Source organism: Anarrhichthys ocellatus, unplaced genomic scaffold, assembly GCF_004355925.1.
Source record: "Anarrhichthys ocellatus isolate YVR2014 unplaced genomic scaffold, GSC_Weel_1.0 scaffold12, whole genome shotgun sequence".
Lineage (NCBI taxonomy): Eukaryota > Metazoa > Chordata > Actinopteri > Perciformes > Anarhichadidae > Anarrhichthys > Anarrhichthys ocellatus.
In genome coordinates, this window is record NW_022280042.1 from 6,069,438 (window position 1) to 6,089,692 (window position 20,255).

The 20,255-nt window shown below is 44.3% G+C and overlaps 3 protein-coding genes and 2 pseudogenes across 4 annotated transcripts in view; 1 reads left to right on the top strand and 4 right to left on the bottom strand.

Annotated features, from left to right (window-relative positions):
- LOC116385880 (ras-related and estrogen-regulated growth inhibitor) overlaps nt 1–3,116 on the bottom strand; it is a 5,281-nt gene extending 2,165 nt beyond the window's left edge. Inside the window, exons 1-6 of one of the 2 annotated variants that reach the window (XM_031851610.1) lie at nt 2,415–3,116; nt 2,153–2,256; nt 1,185–1,241; nt 1,007–1,080; nt 736–874; nt 214–307 (exon numbers count right to left, since the gene is read on the bottom strand). In XM_031851610.1, coding sequence (XP_031707470.1) covers nt 214–307; nt 736–874; nt 1,007–1,080; nt 1,185–1,241; nt 2,153–2,204 — 416 coding nt within the window. In that variant the 5' untranslated portion in view covers nt 2,205–2,256; nt 2,415–3,116. The remainder of the gene's footprint in view (nt 1–213; nt 308–735; nt 875–1,006; nt 1,081–1,184; nt 1,242–2,152; nt 2,257–2,414) is intronic. The other variant, XM_031851611.1, reaches the window with a different exon arrangement.
- A 98-nt stretch (nt 3,117–3,214) lies between these two features.
- On the bottom strand, nt 3,215–8,513 carry LOC116385879 (NADH-ubiquinone oxidoreductase 75 kDa subunit, mitochondrial-like). Its single transcript, XM_031851609.1, has 19 exons — nt 8,432–8,513; nt 7,516–7,592; nt 7,349–7,440; nt 7,019–7,126; nt 6,801–6,877; nt 6,629–6,710; nt 6,376–6,506; nt 6,076–6,261; nt 5,853–5,987; nt 5,578–5,692; nt 5,257–5,402; nt 5,034–5,162; nt 4,792–4,921; nt 4,501–4,661; nt 4,255–4,409; nt 3,988–4,163; nt 3,767–3,901; nt 3,606–3,678; nt 3,215–3,520 (listed from the first exon to the last, which is right to left on the bottom strand). The coding sequence occupies exons 2-19, from the start codon at nt 7,586–7,588 to the stop codon at nt 3,429–3,431; spliced, it is 2,196 nt and encodes a 731-aa protein (XP_031707469.1). The 5' UTR covers nt 7,589–7,592; nt 8,432–8,513; the 3' UTR covers nt 3,215–3,428.
- Nucleotides 8,514–8,776: 263 nt separating this feature from the next.
- Nucleotides 8,777–11,784, top strand: unc50 (unc-50 homolog (C. elegans)). Its single transcript, XM_031852069.1, has 6 exons — nt 8,777–8,860; nt 9,515–9,786; nt 9,870–9,990; nt 10,115–10,254; nt 10,514–10,621; nt 11,125–11,784. Exons 2-6 carry the CDS (start codon nt 9,519–9,521, stop codon nt 11,259–11,261), a joined length of 774 nt encoding a protein of 257 aa, XP_031707929.1. The 5' UTR covers nt 8,777–8,860; nt 9,515–9,518; the 3' UTR covers nt 11,262–11,784.
- Nucleotides 11,785–12,098: 314 nt separating this feature from the next.
- On the bottom strand, nt 12,099–14,531 carry LOC116386088 (inosine-uridine preferring nucleoside hydrolase-like; annotated as a pseudogene).
- Nucleotides 14,532–15,353: 822 nt separating this feature from the next.
- LOC116386282 (inosine-uridine preferring nucleoside hydrolase-like) lies at nt 15,354–17,738 on the bottom strand (annotated as a pseudogene).
- Between the last annotated feature and the right edge of the window lie 2,517 nt (nt 17,739–20,255).

Consider the following 20,255-nt stretch of genomic DNA (forward strand, 5'->3'; position numbering starts at 1 on the left):
ACACACACACACACACACACACACACACACACACACACACACACACACACACACACACACACACACACACACACACACATAATTAGAGGCCTATGCACACACTAATAATTCATATCAATATTCAGTACTGTGTAAACACACTTATCTCAAATTTCCTGTTTTAAGAAATAAATGTTGATTGTCAAATGATTAAAAAGAATTGCAAACACACACCTTAAATCCTTGGCCAGTCTCTGTCCTTCCTCTGTTGTCACCTCCCTGCCGATTTCCAGGTCCGCCTTATTCGCTACCAGCACTGTAGGTACAACTGACACACACACACACACAGAAATATAGTGACAATAAACCGGCAGGATGATGCTATGGCATGCAGGGCTTACCTACAGATCACAGGACGGCCTACCATACATGGACTATATGTGTGTGTGTGTGTAAAGGGGACAATAGACAGATGTCAGCTGGAGTTAGAGCAGAGCCTCACTGGACTTTAAGAGCAAACACAGTGAGCCGACTGTTCCTCTTGAGATCACACTGCTGGTTCAGTAGTTCAACAGCTGCTTCATTTGTCTCTTAGTCGTCCTTAACACAAATATACAGTCGTGACTAGTGATGCTGACATTATATACTGTGTGAAAACACACACTGGAGAGTCCAAACTATTTTACTGTCAGACTATCTGATGTCACTGAGACTGGACTGTTTTTGGACTTGATGAGGAGAACGATAGCTCCGTACCCAGACTCTGTTTGGTTTGCTCGATGAGCTTCTTGAGTCGCGGGACGTCCTGGAAGCTGAGGCGCTGTGTGATAGAGTAGAGCAGCAGGAAGCCGTCTGCCCAGCGGATGGACGACTCCAGAGACGCCACAGAGCTCTCCTGGAGGAGATAACGTGTTGGAGACACTGACAAATGTCAAACCTCATTATATTTAATGGTGCAAACAAAGGAAAGGTTACACACTTTGACAAATGGAGCTCCTTCCCTTTCCAAACAGAAGCCAACATTTACCTTACAAGCTATATCCAAAATCTCCAGATCAACAGCTTCCTGGTCCAGCGCCCGACTGCATCTGTAGGTCACCTCTGTGGTAAAAAAAGACACAGACACATTTTACTCGTTTAATCCAGTCAGTAACAAGTAATGCACGGTCATATTATTTCTTCGTTTTATTGCAATACATATTTACCCTTTTTACGGTCGTATTCACCGATGAAGCGTTTGGTTATGAAACGAACACACAGTGCTGGAGACACAAGACAGACACAAACAGAGTGAACTGCCAGAAGCACACACTAACTAATAATCCCCTTCCATAATGCACACTCACACACACACACACACACACACACGTTTGCATCTGATCTGCAGCCTACGGTAAGTTGTGGCATCCTTGCTTTGAAAATGATCCTCTTAGTAATGCTACCTGCCTTGTTTAAACAAATGCAGGAGTGCTTTCTCTGTGTTTGGGTGGACGGGGTCTGGACGGTTTGTTTGACGTATGCGTCTGGTGTTTGAGGGTTTCTCTGTATTTCCTTCTGGCAGCGCACATCAGCAGGTTATTTAGGCCTGTTTATTTGAGCCCTTACAGCTGAAGAAAGAGCGATGAGTTTGCATTTAAAGGAATTAAAGCTCGTTGTCACATCTGCATCTCCCCTTGCAGATATAGTTGATATTAATATTATAATAGTCTAAATGCGATGTAATGATAATCTACAGTATACAACTTTTGTTCGAGGTCCTGTTGTAACCTTCAGTTTACTCGTTCTTTCGTTTTATTGTAGGAAAACAACCCAACAAGTCACTTACGTCACTATTAAATTCTGCAAAATGAGCACATCAGTTTATAATGAAATCATGGCTCATGCATGAACACAAATTCATTTCTCACACTGATCTATTTTCCCACCATGGGAAGATTTGACACAAGCCAGAAGACAGACGTGGTGGGGTCAACGTTAGACCTGTGCAAGCTTTCCATATTTAGGCAAAATCTTTTCGACCGTGACCAGAATTTAACCCTAAACTTAACCTCTTTTATTTGCCAAAACTGTGAAAAAAAAACATGACCATGTGTCCAAACTAAGCTACTGTTACATAATCCAAAATTCCCCATCCTGTCTCTCTCTTCTCTGCATATTAATGTTTGTAATTTACCTGTTTTTCCAGTGTTCTGAGCTCCCAGAATGAGAAGTTTAACTGGAACCATCTTCTTGTTGGGTCCAGTAGTAGTCTGCCGTCTGTCCCCGCATGAGGAAACCCTTCAGACGAAAAGAGGAAGTGGAGTCAACTTTCAAGTTTAACGACGAAACTACATGCAGCCTCGTGAAAACAAACTTCATGTGACAATATCTGTAAAAAGACAAATGCATCGCTGAAAAAGTAGTACTGCTACACTACAGGTTGCAATAATACTGACCTGTATGTAGGAATAACTTCCAGAAATGGAGAGGTGTATGATAATGAACTCACTGTGTTCAGTCTCAGACACTGAGCAGACAGGGAATGGAGAGATGGGACTGTCTTCTCTCTGCTTCTGTTTAGATACAAGAGCTCTCTCTCTCTCTCTCTCTCTCTCTCGCTCTCTTTTGGGAGCAGTATATGACAAGAGCCATTTGTCTGGAGGAACTTTGTCCAACTCCACCAAAGTCTAAAGGACTCATTTGATGTTTTGGGAAATGGTGCTCATGGTGTGGTGTCATTCCTCTCATCTAATTAACTACAACTTGTATTAATGATGGGGATCCGTCCTGAACTCACTGCTGGAACTTGTACTTAAGGTCTTTCTTTTACACAAGAGCTCCAAAACAAACACAGCTCCAAAGCAAACAGCTCATTAATGTCTTCATTATTTACTTTGCTCGTGCAGTGGCCGTGGTCTGACCTCTGGATCCTGCAAAGACCGCCTTCTGCGAGAAGCCAGATTTGAGCATATTTCATAGGAGAGAATTTGGCAAACGCTGCCTGGACAGATCTGACATTTGAATGTGTGAGGGCTTTGTTTTCGGTTGAAGGGGCAGAAGATAAGAGATCACAACTTTTAATATGTTATACTGCACTGAAAGATACTTTTACTATGATAATCTTATAATGATAGACAAAAAGATCACATCTAATACTGAGGTTTGTAAGTCTTAAAGCCTAAATATAATAAATAAACAGGTGACGGAGTGATAAAAGACACAAGCAATAAATGAAAACCACTCAAACTGGAGTAAAGACATTTGTAAGATTTTATTCATATTTCATACATTTTCTTTTAATACGCTTTTTTCAACAAAGCTTGTTCACAGGAGTGACAACGAATGAACCGTATGGTACAAGCATCGAGGACAACTTTAAATTAAGGAGCAACACTGAGTTTGTCTGAGTCGTTGTGTGTTGTTTGAGCGGAGGAGGGAGAGTTGTACTGTGTGTGGAGGTCTCGAGGTGTTCAGCACACTGACGGCTCGTCGACAGCGGCGGCTCCTTCGGTTATGGCTTTGACGCATTTGGCCATCGTCTGGGAGGCCCTGCTGATAGAGTCTGGACACAGAGAAGGACGGGAATAAGAAGATTATGTTTCTATTCTGTGTGTTTTTCTATTTTCTGATTGTGTTTAAAAACACACCTGTCATGTAGAAGTCCTTTGCCGTTAGCTGAGGTGGCATCAGAGGAGTTGCTATGAGGTCCTGGGTCACAGCCTGCGAAGGATCAGAGACGGAGTTATTTCGGTGTTCTTTCCTCGGCATTATAGACAGCGCGACTCTATGGATGTTTTTGTGCGTGTACCTGAGCGAGCTCGTTGGCCTGTTTAAAGTAGTTCGCCTCCTCTACGTCGTCATAATGGACCAGATTGGGAGAGAGCTCGGCTAGTCTGGATCGGACCTCCTCCAGAGAGTCGTAGTGCAGCGTCACGCCAGCCAGCTGCAAAAACACGCAAAGACGTCACTTTTAACGGCCGCGCCTTTTGGTCAGATTTGTACGCGACATGCGAGTGACCTCCTGCTTACTTCAGATACGGCCCTGATGATCTTCCAGTCCTCTCTGGCCATTCCAGGAGCGGTGACAGCCACCCGGGTGTGCTGGCTCCGGCCTTCGGTGTTGACGTACGTGGCGTTCTTCTCCGTGTACGCAGCACCGGGAAGGATGATGTCTGCCATCGGTGCGCCTACGTCCCCATGGTGACCTGGAGGGGTTGAAAAAATGATCTTTAAAATGTATTCACACTCTCGTGGTTACCGCCAATCGGGTGTACGCTTTGTGCCGCGCGTGCGTACCCTGGTAGATGATGAGGCTGTCTTTGGGCAGGTCGGCTCTGGTGATGCAGCCAGCGTCGGCTCCCAGCAGGAACAGAACTTTGGGGGGGTTTGCCCTGATGGCGTCCACTCCGGCCTTGTAGCCCAGGTCCAGCGCAGCCACCTGACTGGCCACTCTGCTCACACAAGTATGAGCAGGAACTTTACATGTGAAACGATTTGCCGTGACAGCCTCAAATGAGTGTTAAGAGGATTGCCAGGTTGTACCTGTGCAGGACGTTGAGGACCTTCCAACCCTCCTCGACTTCACTGCTGGTTCTGGCGTTGTGAGCGATGGTGGAGACGGTGCTCAAGATGGCGGCTCCGTCTTCTCTCTGCAGAGCGCCGCTACCCACAACCACCACGGGACGCTTAGCGGCTGACAAGACCTGGAGGCGGGGAGAGGAGAGGAACGTTTCAAGTGAAAGTTGCCAGAAAAGAAAAGTCCCATCAGTTCATAAATCGGCATCAAAGCTCCCTCCGTTGTGCTCCACGTCAGAGTGCGTACGAGTCCATTACCTGGCAGAAGGGGTGTGTGCCGTCTGCCAGCTCCTTCAGCACCGAAGTCTCCTCTCCCAGATGGTCGTAGGAGAAACTCAGATCAACATTGTGACCCACCATGGCAACACGCAGCTCATTGTGGAGCCAGCTGACACGGGAAGAGGAGGAACAGAGACAAGACACGATTACAGAACTTTGACTTTATCCGGCAAAAGCAAAGACCGAGCTGTGTCCAGGAAACAAAACAACACTGAGTTTACCTCTTGCGGATGCGGGCGTTGAACAGCGGGGCCTCGTAGCGCGGGTTGGTTCCCACGAGCAGCAGCAGGTCGCAGTCCTCGATGCCGGCGATGCGAGAGTTCAACAGGTAGTTGGAGCGAAGGTCGGTGCTGCGGGGAGAGAAAGGAGTTTGTCAGCCGCTCAGTTTAAGAGGCCGCGGGGACTCTGTACGCTACATACTCTTATCTTCAAACCAAGTCTTACCCGGCCCCCGACATGGGGAAGACCTCCTCGGTGCAGAGGTTTTCTGAGTTGAGTCTGTTGAGGAGGTCCTTGAGGCACACCAGAGCTTCAGCGTCAGCCAGCCCTCCGACAATGGCCGCCACCTCACTGCCGTGCACGCTCTGCAGCTACACACACACACACACACACACACACACACACACACACAAAACAAACATATTTATACATACAGACTCAGATATGACAATACAACCAAAACGGGATGCGTGAACAATAAGGCATGAATATCACCCGTCTCCTAATCGACAAAAGGAATAAACGGGCCGATTCAACGAGACTTACTGCTCCAGCAACGCGAGAAAGAGCGTCCTCCCAGGTGGTCGGGGTCAGCTGACCGGAATCGCTCTTCACCATTGGTTGGGTCAACCTCTGTCTCTTCAAACCATCATATGCGAACCTGAGGACACACAGGTTTGGGGGGGGGTTTCCTTTCTCTTTAAAACAAGCTTGCAACACATGGGATGTTTCCAGTATTTATTTTACAGACAGCGTATCTAGTGAGACTTGTTTCATTTCTTTAAATCAGTCAGAAAAATGTTTCCTGGCCTTTAATTCACCTGGTCTTGTCAGAGATCCATTCTTCGTTGATGTCTTCGTTCAACCTGGGCATCACCCTCATCACCTCCCCTCCTCTTGTGCTCACCAGGATGTTACTGCCCACAGCGTCCAGCACATCAATCGACTCGGTTTTCCTGCAAAGACGGCATGAGATGAAGTTAAAGAAACCGGTACGACTGGACTGAATTCACTTTAAACAGTAACTGTCCGATCCCGTCCTACCTGGTCTCCCACGGCCGTGCGGTGAAAGCGTAGGGTTTGGAGGTGAGCGCTCCGACGGGACAGATATCGATAACGTTGCCCGACAGCTCCGACATGAACATCTTCTCCACGTATGTCCCGATCTGCAGGTTGTTCCCTCTTCCCGTCGTTCCCAGGTCTTCAACACCTGCGATCTCACTGGCAAAACTGCAAAAAAAATAAATAAAAACAGGAACACATGACCGTGCTGTGAGAGGATCTCATATATTACACCAACGCGATTGTTATACTATTCCCTGGGGATGTTTCTGATGCACTTACCGGACGCAGCGCGTGCACTGGATGCAGCGGGTCATGATGGTTTTGATGAGCGGCCCGATGTTCTTGTCCTCCACTGCTCTCTTCCCTTCTGTGAAACGACTGCGGTCTGAACCAAACTGCATGGACTGATCCTGAGAACGCAGCAGGTAGGAGAGTCAACACAGTAGAAAACGGTAGTACCCTTAGAATGAAGGTTAAGTCCTAAACCAAGGTGTTTATATCCGGTATATATATATATTCGGTCCACAGTTACCTGGAGGTCACACTCTCCTCCCTGATCACAAATGGGACAGTCCAGCGGGTGGTTGGCCAACAGGAACTCCATCACTCCCTCTCTGATGAGAGAGACACACGTTCATCAAGCAAGTTTCAACTGTGTATTTCCTTAGTTTGACTCACTTGTGAATATTTTATTTAATCTGTACCTGGCCTTGCGTGTCTTCTCTGAGTTGGTGAGGATGTTCCAGCCCTTCATGACGGGCATGGCACAGGCTGCTACTGGCTGAGGAGCAAACACACACACACGCATCAATTAAGACAGCAGTGATGCAAGCATTTACAGCTATTTCTAGACTAATGTTTGAAACTCTTCAATTTTCAGCCAAATAGCTACTTATGTGATATATCAGATGCACTTCGTTACCTTCGGAACTTTCTCAATCTCCACCAGACACATACGACAGTTTCCCGCCACCGAGAGTCGCTCATGGTAGCAGAACCTGGGGATCTGCATTCCTGCCTTCTCACAGGCCTGATGGGGAAAATAAATGGTCAAGATGAGGCGGGACATTCTTTAAAAGATCAAATTATGCAGACAACAATCCAATATACAAAACAGTCTCAAATCCATCTTTGTCCACATTTAAAGAACACAGATGGCCTACTGGTAACTACGTACACACAAAAAAATACAGCGTACAATATGAAGGGACCGTATGAAACATCTGCAGTAAAATAATCTGATGTTTCTTACCTGCAGCACAGTAGTTCCAGGCTCCACATCCAGTGGTTTCCCGTCTACAAACACCTCCACCATGTTGCTGGCAGCACGCACCGAAGTACGCACTGTTTGTGGAAATACAAAAGGTCAAATGTACTTTAGATTAATTAAATGAAACGTATCTAATAATATAGTCTTACCGGTGCTGGAGGGAGCCAGGCTGCTCTTGGCAGCTCCGGCTAAAGCCCGGCCGACGTGTGGCAGTCGCAACATGACTCTGAGAGGAAAACAGAAAGAAAGCAGTCAACATATGAGCTAACTTTAATCTGATATGAGTATTTTTATGTATTTTCTTGCAGATTCAATTTCTGTTGATCAACTAAAATTGACAGTTAAGTAAGAAGACATGGCTGCCAGATGTTTTTTGTCAAACTGTCATAATCTCTGTTCTGCAGAAAATATGCTCTTAAAATGAAATCGCTTGAAGTTATTGCACAACCTTTTTTTTTTTTGCTACAACACTATTTCAAGGTGAAATGTCTGGGATCCAGAATATGTTTTCTGTTTCAACAAAATAACTATTTTTTTTAAAGAAGAGGTTGTAAAATTCCCCCCCAAAAATAGCAATATCCAACATTAGTAGAGCCCTTCCTTTATTGGGGCAAGACATTATGTCATTACATTATCATGCTCAGATTTCATGCAAGGTGTAGCTGCAGGTCTAGAATACAAATATTTACTGTGTTGAAGTTTTGAATTTTGTCAACAACAAATGATGTTGTCACTAAAACATGTAGTTAACGTTTCAAGTAGATAACGCACAGAGACAAAAAGCAGACATTTGGAAACATATCGACATAACTAACATGTCGGCCACCATTGTATACGATTTATCAGCTTATGGGTACAGGAGAAGACTCATGTAACATGGACCTTCCAACGCTTACAGGCTAGCAGCGTTAGCTAAGAGCACCACTCAAGGACACGGGCATTGCAATGCTGTCGGAGGGTTACAGTGGGTAATGAGGTCAAACACGATCATTTCCTCTGGTTTTGCAATTAAATAACAAATAGAGTAAAACGTGCATAAGTGCATAATGTCATTCTGATTCTTACCTTTTCGCTATTTGGCCTTCTTGACCAGAACAGCGGTTATCTGAGTTGTACTACCAGTCAAATAGCTATGGCGTAATTAGCGGAAATAGAATAGTGTCCTACTTCCGTTAAAATATTTCACAATAAAAGTAACATCTTCACGTTCTCAATATGAAACTAACCATATATAATACTTTATTTTACTTTAGTCATGTTGTATTAGTTCAAACCATGTATAGTGTTGCATCACTGAAGGAGATCTTTTTTTAATCTTTTATTTTGTACTGAAGGCGATCCTCTCATTTTAGACTACATTTCCCATGGTGCACCGGCTGATACCGGAAGCATCTACGTGTTCATTTTCGCGACAGATCAGGAAGCGTCTACAAATAGCTACATAAACGAGCCAGAGTTGGGGCTTTCTCCTACTAAGGAGTACAGCAAAAACAGGTGAATATTATCCAGAGTAAATAAGTTTAGTTGTTTAAGTATTACCAAATAGTTACTGCTGCGTTTACTAAGTATTCTACAAATGAAACTGACCAGGCCTTCTTATCTTATTAAACTAGTTAGCGACAAGCTAACATTGTCTGCTAGCAAACACAGCGTCAACCAACATAACATTGATATGTCAGTGCTTTGTGGGGATACAACGCATAGTGAGCAGTAAATAAACAGTGTATTTGGTTTATTTAGGATCGAAAATATGTATAATTTAGAAGTGTTTAATGTAACTTAGAGCATATGTAGCAAAGGTTAGCGATAGCATCCTCTGTTTCTGTGTTGTCATTTTTTAAAAGAGGTTTATAAACCTCATGTATATCGCCCTAATACACATACATATACATAACATATTATATGCTTATAAGTTTAAAAACTGCATATAAAGTGTTTTTAATATAATCACTGTAGACTGGAAGCTTTGGAGCAGACTAAGGTTCAAAGTGAGAGTGATGCATCAGGTTATAAAACTGAGCATTTTAACCCCAGAATGTTGCATGATACAGTGCTCATCAGTTTAGTTGCATTGGTTTATCTGCTCAGGATGTTTCCTCCCCTTCCCCACTTGTCCTTACCTCCTTTTCCCTCTCATGTGACACTCAGCACCATGTTGCCGACCACCTCACCGAACAGCAATGGCGCCCTCGGTTCGAGCGACACCGCGCGCCACACGGCAGGCTTCAAGCGCTACAAGTACCTGCGACGGCTGCTCCATTTCAGACAGATGGACTTTGACTTCGCCTTGTGGCAAATGCTTTACTTGTTCACGTCGCCGCAGAGAGTCTACCGCAACTTCCACTACAGGAAACAGACCAAGGACCAGTGGGCCAGGGACGACCCGGCTTTCCTGGTCCTGCTCGGCATCTGGCTGTGCGGTAAGTCTGCGATCGGTGAAGCGTTGGATCCAGATGTTGTCGCTGTGCTGCGATGACTCAACGCTCCCTCTATTCCTCTGCAGTGTCAACAGTAGGCTTTGGGCTGGTGTTGGATATGGGAGTGGTGGAGACTCTGAAGCTGCTGCTGTGGGTGGTTGTTGTTGACTGTATAGGAGTTGGGCTTCTCATATCAACCCTCATGTGGTGAGTAGAGGGTTTGCCTAGTTGAGGGGCATGTTTTTGTGTGTATGTAATTCTTGTTTCTGCAGCTAATGTTAAAATTGAAGTCTTATAAAGACCTAAATATTATGTATTCTGTCTTTTTCAGGGTTATCAGCAACAAGTACCTGTTGAAGCATCCCAGCAGAAACTTTGATGTGGAGTGGGGCTACGCATTCGATGTTCACCTCAATGCCTTCTACCCTCTTCTAGTCATCCTGCACTTCCTGCAGCTCTTCTTCATCAACCGTGAGTAGCTTGAGGCTTTTTGGGAGTTATTTCAGTGTCTCCCAAATTACATCTTCCAAACCAAGGCGTGAAATGGTCTTTAGTACAGTTAAAAGTGCATTTTATGTGTTCAATTAAGATTTAAAACCAAATACCTTCGAGCTGCATAAGTTTATTTAAAAATGATACTTATGATAATCGTATGTGTATTCATGTAGTATAGATTACACCTGCTTCCTTCCTTTGTCACCACACTCACAGTTTGTTTTGTGTGTTTCAGATGTTGTGGTAATAAACTCAGACTGGTTCGCGGGATACTTTGTTGGGAACACTATGTGGCTGATCGCCATCGGTTATTATCTCTACATCACGTTCTTGGGTTACAACGGTAAGAACCAATATTGCAGCGAAGAGACGGATCAGATCGGGTTGGACTAATAACGTCTGGTTGTATTTTGTTCTGTCCTTAACAAGAACTGTCTCGGTTAATAGACAGTCAATTCATTTTCAACCGTTTAGATAATTGATAAGTTGTTTCAGACGTTTTTCAAGCAAAATGAACAAACATTTGCAAGTTGCAGCTTCTCTGTTGAGAGGTTTTGCTGTTTACTCCGCTGATTGGACAAAACTGCCTATTTGAAGACAGCAACTTGGGTTCCAAGTAGTTGTGACGGCCATTTGTTTGACCATTCTGAGGCATTTTATAGACTGAGCAATTAATTTTATTGGTTGGAGTGTTTATTTCCATCTAGGGGTGAAGCAGCAGTCTCCGTTAAACACAGTTTGTTCCCTATAAAGGAATGTCATGCACATTTCAACGTGACTTTATAAGATCTATCACGTCGGCACAAAGCGGCCGCTGATGTGTTCGTCTTGTGTTTCCCCACACAGCTCTACCCTTCCTGAAGAACACCGTGGTGCTGCTCTACCCCTTCGCTCTGCTCGCACTTGTTTACGTCCTCTCCGTCTCTCTGGGCTGGAACTTCACTCAGGGCCTCTGCTGGTTTTACAAGTACAGAGTCCAGTAGGACCGGTTTGTCTCTGAGGTTGGACTCTAGTCGGCTCCAGGCCGACTCAAAATCTGTTTCCAACTCACATCTAGGTGTCAAGAATGAATTTCCAGCTTCTGTTTGTCAACATCTGGATCGGGAAGGACTCTGGTGGACTCTCCGTGAACTGGGACGCTGAGCTGGTCGACTCTCAATTGACTGTTAATTTTCTGTCTGGCTCTTGTGTTGAGCTCCGATGTCGGTGAACAGGGATGTGTTTGGACTCTAGTTGCGGAAAACAGGAGGATACAGCTTTTATTGTTCTTTTTGTATGATTTGTAAATATTCTGGCAGGTTGTAATATATACACAGAGGATTGTTTCTGAAGAGGAAAACATTTGCTTTGTTTCTTTGAGTTTTCTTTAAAAAGAAGAAATAATCCTCCTTATTGAAGAGATAAAAAGGAAAGTGGAGGAACATGGGAATGACACTTTTTTTCACCCCCCTTTCTGTTTTTTCTTAAAGTGTACATTCCAAAGCACTTCCAATAAAAGGTTTTATTAACTTAGGTTGACTCTGTTTTTCTTTCTGGACGAAGAAACGCCATTATCTTATTCGATGTCATTAGACTCATGTTGTGATCCTGTGTCTTTATATTTACTATATACAGTAGAACAACCATCAGCAACAATCTTCCATTACATTTCCTTAATTATAAGGAAATAGTTCAGAGACTGTACACACAGTATTAACTCATTTATTTATTTTTAAAAGAACCATACGTACATAAATTCATACATAGTTCATAAGCAGTTGATGATTTCCAGAGCAACTCACAATATGAATCGACATCTTTATACTCGAGTTAAACGCTGCAACAACCAGTGAAAAAGCCAATTACACCTTTAATAATCAAAGTCCATAGAATACAATAGAAAACCAGAAAAATAAGATATGACAGGAAATATGAAATAAGTGAAAACATTATCATAGACGACCTCCATTCCGAGTCTTCTATCACAAGTGGGAATAATCTCCCTCATGTTAAAGAGAAACAAACACAGAAGATTAGATATTTGTAACGTATACACAAACAATATAACGAATGAGTCATCAGGCAATCCACTTCTAATGAATACAAACGCACAAATGTTTAAAATATCAACAATACAGATCAGATCATCCGCTCCTTGTGTGTACCTCTTTAACAGACGTCATGCTATTTCAGTGCATTCATCAACAGCTGTTTGAACTTGTCCAAGTCGATGCTCTTCATAACGAAGACCTTGTGCTTCTTCTTCAGCAGGCCCATGTAGTCCAGCACCATCATGCCTCGGGTGTGCTTCCCCTCCAACTCCACTGTCACCGCCACCTGGAGGAGGAAGACGAAGAAGAAGTCTTTGGATTTGTTTCTGCTAAAAACTGTCAAAACATGTCAGCGTCCAACGGGATGTATGCAGCATTTGAACCTCTTCGCTCTCCGTCAGCAGAGTGTCTTCGATGGCTGCAGCCAAAGCGTAGGTGTCACAGGTGTTGAACCCGGGTCCTGACACCAGCTCCTTTTGATACCGATCAGTCTGGACCATCTGTACTCACCAAAAGAAAAAACAGGAGACACACAAGTGACATTTTATTCTGAATTCTATATTTCAGTGTTTTTAAATAAAATAACCGTCGTACCGTCCTGGTGTGGAGGTAAATCTTCTCCATGAAACGAGCCTTGTCCGTGTCCTGGGCCAGCCAGGTGTCGCAGAAAGACTGAGGGAGACGGGATGGAAGTCAAGCACTCGTCTTTTTGCATTCCACAACACTGGTGTGACTCAACTATGTGGCTTGTTGTGGTTAATTACAGACCCACGGCAGGCTGTTCCTGCAGCTGAACTCTCAGGTGGTGATGTAGGTGGGACAGGTGTATCGGTCCAGCACGATGTAGGCCGCCTCGGGGTCAGCCACGAAGTTAAACTCTCCGCATACTGTGGTGTTACCCCTGGCTACACACACACACACACACACACACACACACACACACACCAGATACATCTCTCGTCATTATCACAATGTAAAGTTAAACGCGTACAGTGGATGTTAACTCGCATGTTGACCTACATTCATTGTTTCCTCCCATGATGTAGACCGCCTTCAGGTTCTTGGAGAAGGAAGGGTTCAGTTGTGCAGCGAGGGCCAGGTTAGTGAGGGGCGCCGTGGCCACCAGAGTCACCTGCACACAGTACAAGTGAGAGGAAAACGTGAAGACCAGTTCAACTTATCGATCATGTACCATCTGCTGTAGCAATTCGTTCACCTTCTTCCTGTAGATGCCTCCCATTATATGAATAAGAACGTTTTATATCAGCCCAAAGTATGAGTTCTTACAGCTTACTCTCACAGTCTAAAGTCAGCCCCTTTATGTCACTCTCCACCATTCAAACCAGTTGGTTGAACCACAAAAAAAAGCACATCCTGCTGTCCCATTTTGATAAGTTATCTTATCCACGTCTGGGTCAAGATAACAGAACAACTAAACATTTTCGGCTTTGTCTATTTGTGTCTGATTTCTCCTAAACTCACCAAAAGGCATAAGATAATGCCTCATTTTGCATATTCAAACAGAGACTTTCCAAAAGACTTGTAATACTTGTCATACAATAAATAATAAATACAAATAAATAATAAGTTTCATAATTATTTTCACCCTATCCACATGTGATGGCTCCCTTTAGGTAAAAGGCATCAAATAAGGGTAAGTGCATGAATAACAGACTAAATATATATATTATACCATTTCTAGGGAAGACCTGATGGAACAGTTGTCATCATGTGTTATGTGCTGCATTGATACAACAGTCTCAAAGCTCTCCACCATCTCCTCACCTCTCCAGGGTTTGGTTGACAATCTTGACTATGGCCGGCGCAGCTTTCCTCTTCTGCAGCAGCTCCAGGCCCGGAGCGTCTGGATCCGGGGCGTCGCCCAAACCGTCCTTCCCGTGGAAATCCCCAGCGTGGCGTTTGCGGTCCAGCAGTGGCTCCGAACAGCCTCGGAACACTGGGATCTGAGGAGCATGACAGGTTTTAGCACGCGCTGGGAGCCATCACTACATCATACAGCTGTGACCCGACACGCGCTCTTACATCCAGCCGGTTGCAGGCTTTCAGGACGCGCTGCGTGTTCTTGCAGGAGTTGTCCAGGGGTGTGTTCCCATGGCTGCAGGTGATCGCCAGGATCTCCACGTCGGGGGCTGCGAGGGCCATCATGATGGCCTGAGCATCGTCCACCCCGGTGTCCACGTCAATGATCAGCTTCTTCTTCATCTCGTCTTAAAGGAATGGAAGAAGAAGAAGGAAGTGTATTCAGAGGATACATGTTGTCCGCCACAATCAGAACAAACAGCCATTTCCTTTGGAGTAAATACACCTGTATTGTATACTGTGTGAGCCTTAGCTTGGCACTTGCTGGTAAAAATAATCTTGCTCAACTAATTCTTCATTGATTCCTTAATAAACAGGATGAGAAACCATTCAGCGGTAGAGAGCAAAGAGATGAAGTTACCAGTCCAAAACAAGTTTCAGCCACAAAGTGTGATCCTTTTCAAAAGTCAACTGTGGAGTGAAACTTCTCTCTGCTGCACCCTGTTTCTTATACAACAAAAAACAAGGTTATGTAACAGGACACCACATGCATGTGGGCTGTTAGGTTAAGGCAAGCAAGAAAAACATGTTTGAGGGGAGTAACAGTGTTTAGTCTCCTCCTCTTACTCCTACTATTGAAGTATTTTTGTTTTAGTCTATAAAAAGTTGCTTATTCATGCATTAATTAGGTTATTGGGCATCTTTGACACGGATCAATTGTGTCTCATGTTTCAGTGCAATCACGCATTTTTTCTTTTGCTCTCTTTTGAATCCTGGCAACTACGCACACTATTAGATTTCCATTTGTTTCCTACTGCTCTGCTAAATCACACCCTTATTTGAACAAAAGGGAAAGACAGAGAGAGAATTTCCTGTTTTTGCATTTGAAGGGATTTTTTTATTGCGACCAGGCAGGAATCCGAGAATAGCCCGCACAAAATGAAAAAAAAGACGCCACAGATGCTTCAGCCGTGTTTTTAAAAATGAAAACAAGAACAAAATACTGCTTTGTTACGCTTTATTCATTAAGGTGAAGCAAAGTCAGGCCCTCAGCATGTGACAGAATCATTCTACTTCAGTGAATTCGCGAACATCTGCTTGAACTTCTCCAAGTCAACTTGCTCCATCACGGTGGCCTTGTGTTTCTTCTTGAGCAGGTCCATGTAGTCCAGCATCATCATGCCTCGGGTGTAGGTCCCCTGCAACTCCACCGACACTGCAACCTGGTGGAGGAACACGAGACGTTGTCGGGTCAAGATCTGAGCTGCTTTGTATTTTTAAAGACATTAAAGCGGCAGATGCTCACCTCGTCACTCTCCGTTATGAATGTGTCGTCGATGGCGGCAGCCACGGCGTAGGTGTCGCAGGAATTGAACCCACTTCCCTCTGTGACCTCCTTCTGGTAGTCTGGTGACTGAGCTTTCTGCAGAGACAAGACATCAGTCAGCTGCCACTAGAGGGCAGCTTTCATCATGAGCATTTAAAGATACACAGAGCACTCAATCATGTCAATCATGTCAGGATAAAATGAACGACAAAATCTTGGGATATGGTTGCTAACAAACAGTTTGGAGATTTTAACAAATGTTAAAGGATTTTAGAATTTGGGGCTATGTGATCTATGTAGTTTGACTCATTGTCTTTTGGGTGATTGTAGTTGTAGTAGATTAGAGTTAGCTGTTGCTGGCACATTTAGTGGTGAATGTTGGAGGGGTCATTCTTTCCTGGGGGGCCCCAAAAAAGGCTTGTGCCGGCCCTGGTGAACATATTTGACGTATGAGAAATATAATTTGACCACATCAGAACATTTCCTTGGTGCATACATTGGAGAGGTGCTGTAATGGGCAGTGGTGCATAATAACCCCTCTGAGAACATCGTTATCTGTTTGTGCCGACATGCTCTGCGTTGCATTCTGTACTGTACAACCTGACAATGAAGCAGGTGACGTTATGTCCGTTTCTGCACCCAATCTCTTACCTTCATCCAGAGGCACGAAATCTTTTTCATGAAGCGAGCCTTCTCTGTGTCATGAGCCAGCAACTGGTCAAAGAAAGACTGAGGGAGGAAATCATCATTGCATCTCTTTTCACTCGTACTTTAAACATAAATACTGTTGTAGTGAGTGAGGAAGTATTTTAAACGTCACTGTTCAGATAATTGTCAATGATTCGTTCTGAAGCTCACCCACGTCAGGCTGTTCCTGCAGGTGAACTCCCAGGGGGCGATGTAGGTGGGACAGGTGTAGCGGTCCAGCACAACGAAGGCCGCTTCGGGGTCAGCCACGAAGTTAAACTCTCCACACACCGTGGTGTTACCCCTGGCTGCACACACACACACACACAGTCATTATTCTCAGTACCATCACTGCACAGAAGAGAAGAATAAAAGATCGACTAAAGACTTAAAAGCAGGTAACCTACATTTAGTGTTTCCCCCCATGATGTAGAGTGCCTTCAGCTTCTTGGGGAAGTCGGGGTCCAGTAGCACTGCGACAGCCAGGTTAGTGAGGGGCGCCGTGGCCACCAAAGTCACCTGCAGACAGCAGCAGATAAGCAACATACCTTTAGATCTTTTTATATCTTTTTCTTGCGAGGACAAAAGAAGAAAGACATAAGACAAGTAAAGGTTTTTATCTGAAAGTAACTTATCTCGTGTCTGAAAGCTTCTTTTCATGTACAATTTCCTTCAGCACATTTTCTATCATCCAAAAAATAAAGATCTTTTGATGTATTCCATATCACTTTGCAGTTCCCCACAGGCTTGTTGCGATCCAGACAGATAAACTTCCAGAAGGTCAAAGTCACAAGATAACCAGACCCTAGCTGCCTGCTCCCCCAGGTATTTGTCTCACCTCTCCAGCGTTCTCTTTCACCATCTTGATTATGGCCTTCGCAGCTTTCCTCTTCTGCAGCAGCTCCAGGCTGGGAGCGTCCGGATCCGGGACGTCACCTAGGCCGTCCTTCCCGTGGAAACCCCCAGCATTTTGTTGACGGGCCAGCAGGGGTGTTGAGCAGCCGCAATACACTGGGATCTGAGGAATGTGATGTTTTGTGCTTAATACAGCATCATAACGTGGAGAACAACATACATTAACCCCTTAAACCCACTTTAATCAATCAGAACACCAAACCTCCATTGACATGCACCAATTTCTGCCCGTGTACGAGGGCTTCCTTTGGGACTGACGTTTCAGTCAGTCACAGACTTACGTCCAGCCGGTTGCAGACTTTCAGGACACGCAGCATGTTCTTGAGGACGTTTCCAGGGGCGTGTTGCCGTGGCAGCAGGTGATCCCCAAAATCTCTACATTGGGGTCGGCGATGGCCACCATGATGGCCTGAGCGCCGTCCACCCCGGTGTCCACGTCGAGGATCAGCTTCTTCTTCATCCTGCGTTCTACAACAAGGAAAAAGAGACAAGAGCAAGTGTGCATGCTGAGGGAGGCCTTTTTATACCTGCAACATTACATGAGGTTGAAAATGTTCGATACGTTTTGTGCTTCATTAGATACAAATGTTCCCTCAGTCAGCAAGACATAATAAAGAAATACCACGAGAAGGTTGGCATTGTTGGGATCTGACTATATGGCTTCGACATGTGCTGTGGAACAAAGAGAGTCAGGCCTTCCCTTTTGCAAGCAAAGGTTTCATCCTGATTGTAGTTTGAGCACCAAACCCCCCAACTCTGAAGAAATTCACATTAGGGTGTGAGTTTCCTCCCCCTAAATGCAACACTGCTCTCATTGGACGAGAGCAGGGATGCCGAGGGCCAAGACACCCCAGGACCCCTGTGGTTCAGCCACTGTTCTACAAAACTACCTGCAACCCCCACCTCAAGGCTTTTTCCATCGATCCCTCCGGGGTAGCAGGAGGCACACATGCAACTTTGTTCTTTTTTTTAATCAAAACCTAGGTCTAACAGTTTATATTCGCTGGCCGAATTCATCAAACTGTCTATTTTATCTTTGTTCGTATCCACGAAGCGGACCCTTTTATTCCTGCAGAAGTGAAGAAGCAAGACTTCTTCAGAAAGAGAGAGAGAGAGAACTTCCACTCTCCACCAAGCGCCTCGTCTGCTCCGGCCATAAGGACGCGAAAATCCCTTACCGGCACGTATAGACGCCGGGTCTCCTGTTGGCTACTCACGCATGAGAGACGTCACCACGTCCCAACTACGTCATACGTCGCTGAGCTGTTCCCTCGCTCCTCCCCCTACATACACACACACACACACACACACACACACACACACACACACACACACACTACATGTACACACACACTTCCCCCCCTCTTTTCCATAGTCTGTTGATCGCGTGCTCATAAATGTATAGTTGTTGTTAGTTTAGATATTAGTTGACTAGATCATTAGTATTAGAACGTAATAAATTCTGTTATATTTTAAAGAGCAGCTGTCTGTGATTACTCCGTGCATGTGTATTGTGATAATAGCTGTATATGTGGTCTGTGCTCGAACTTAAAACCTTCACTTTCACTCTGAATGTGTAATAGTACTCAGACTATTGACATTGTGAGTGAACACTAATTATGAGACTTAGTTTATCGTTTGGTTATTGGTCCCTGTTCGCAGGGTGGTGCCCCGTTATTATTAATAATCATTAATAATTGTTACTGACATTAATAATTCTATTGATGTCAAGAATTTAGTTTCTTAGATGCTGATAACCTAAACATGCTCCTTTTACGTTCCCAACAGCATCTCAAGCGTAGAAAGACAATTGTCCTGTAATTTGGGTTTTTAACAATAATTGTCTGCGCAACATGAGCATGTAACATGAACAACATGTCATTAGGCGTGGCGGGGTTCGAGGAGTTTTAAGATTCGCACTCAAAAGATTTCACGCAGATCCTTTTAAGCGATTCGAAACGGATTAAAAAGTTGCAATTAAACATTTGAAGCATCAACATTATGCTATACTTGACAGACTTTTTTGAATTCTTTTTTTTTTAAGGTGACCCTCAAAGTGCTTGACTCATACTCATCCACACACCTTTAAATGTCTGTGGTTTGTTTCTGTGGTAAATGGTCTGAAATATCAGTAAAATGTAAAATCCTCACCTGGTGAGCGGCTCCTGATGTCTACTGATGTCTTTGCTGAGACTGGAGAGGCTGACTGCCTTCACCTGTTCCTTTTAAAGGAACATGTAAATGCACAGCGAGAGGCAGAGATGAAGTAAAACCTGTGCCGCGTCTCCTCACCTATAGACGCACCTATACCAGCCTGTATAATGGCTCTTTGCACCCTTTCAGAGTGCATGAAATAACCATCAGTGGAAGTTTTTTATTTGTCACTTTACTTGAATATATTTTCCATATCGTCGAACAGAAAACAGACGACAAAACAGAAGGAATCGCTTGTTTATTGCAAAATGGTGCAGCGAGACTCGACTATAACAGGAACGTGTTGAAAAGAACTACAACATAGGAAGCTGCAGGAAACTTGAGGGAAGCAAAAGAAAGCCGACTGAATAAAGACGTTCATGCCAAACATGGATTGAAGATGGGAGGATGTAAAGCTTGTAAAATGTAATTTACTTTGACCTACCTGAGGACATGCTCATGTTTTTAAAGTCATAGTAGAATTCTGTGTTCTTGTGTTCTGAAAGAGGTGGGGCTGTTAATGTAAAAAATAATGTCATGTAACAGATTATTTGACAACAGCAGATGCAGAACGTTTTGACCCTTTGGCTGTTTCCTGCCTCACACACCTGCTATATTAGTTATGCCTTGTATTCTTTAGGCCTTAATTTGACTTAGGGTAATGGTATGCTCTTACCAGAGGCAAGAGAGAACTTGAATATCCAGTTTAAATGTAGTTTTATAAACGTAGTTCAGGAACGGCTCTCTCTCGCTCGCTCGCTCGTAGGATTACAGGAACAACAGGG

Coding starts and splice junctions, on each gene's coding strand:
- LOC116385879 (XM_031851609.1), bottom strand. CDS start 7,588: ATGTTGCGACTGCCACACGTCGGCCGGGCTTTAGCCGGAGCTGCCAAG. Junction 5,693..5,852: donor TGGATCTCTGACAAGACCAG/GTGAATTAAAGG, acceptor GTGTGTCCTCAG/GTTCGCATATGATGGTTTGA. Junction 4,410..4,500: donor GTCCTCAACGTCCTGCACAG/GTACAACCTGGC, acceptor TTGTGTGAGCAG/AGTGGCCAGTCAGGTGGCTG.
- unc50 (XM_031852069.1), top strand. CDS start 9,519: ATGTTGCCGACCACCTCACCGAACAGCAATGGCGCCCTCGGTTCGAGC. Junction 9,991..10,114: donor CTCATATCAACCCTCATGTG/GTGAGTAGAGGG, acceptor TGTCTTTTTCAG/GGTTATCAGCAACAAGTACC. Junction 10,255..10,513: donor GCAGCTCTTCTTCATCAACC/GTGAGTAGCTTG, acceptor TGTGTGTTTCAG/ATGTTGTGGTAATAAACTCA.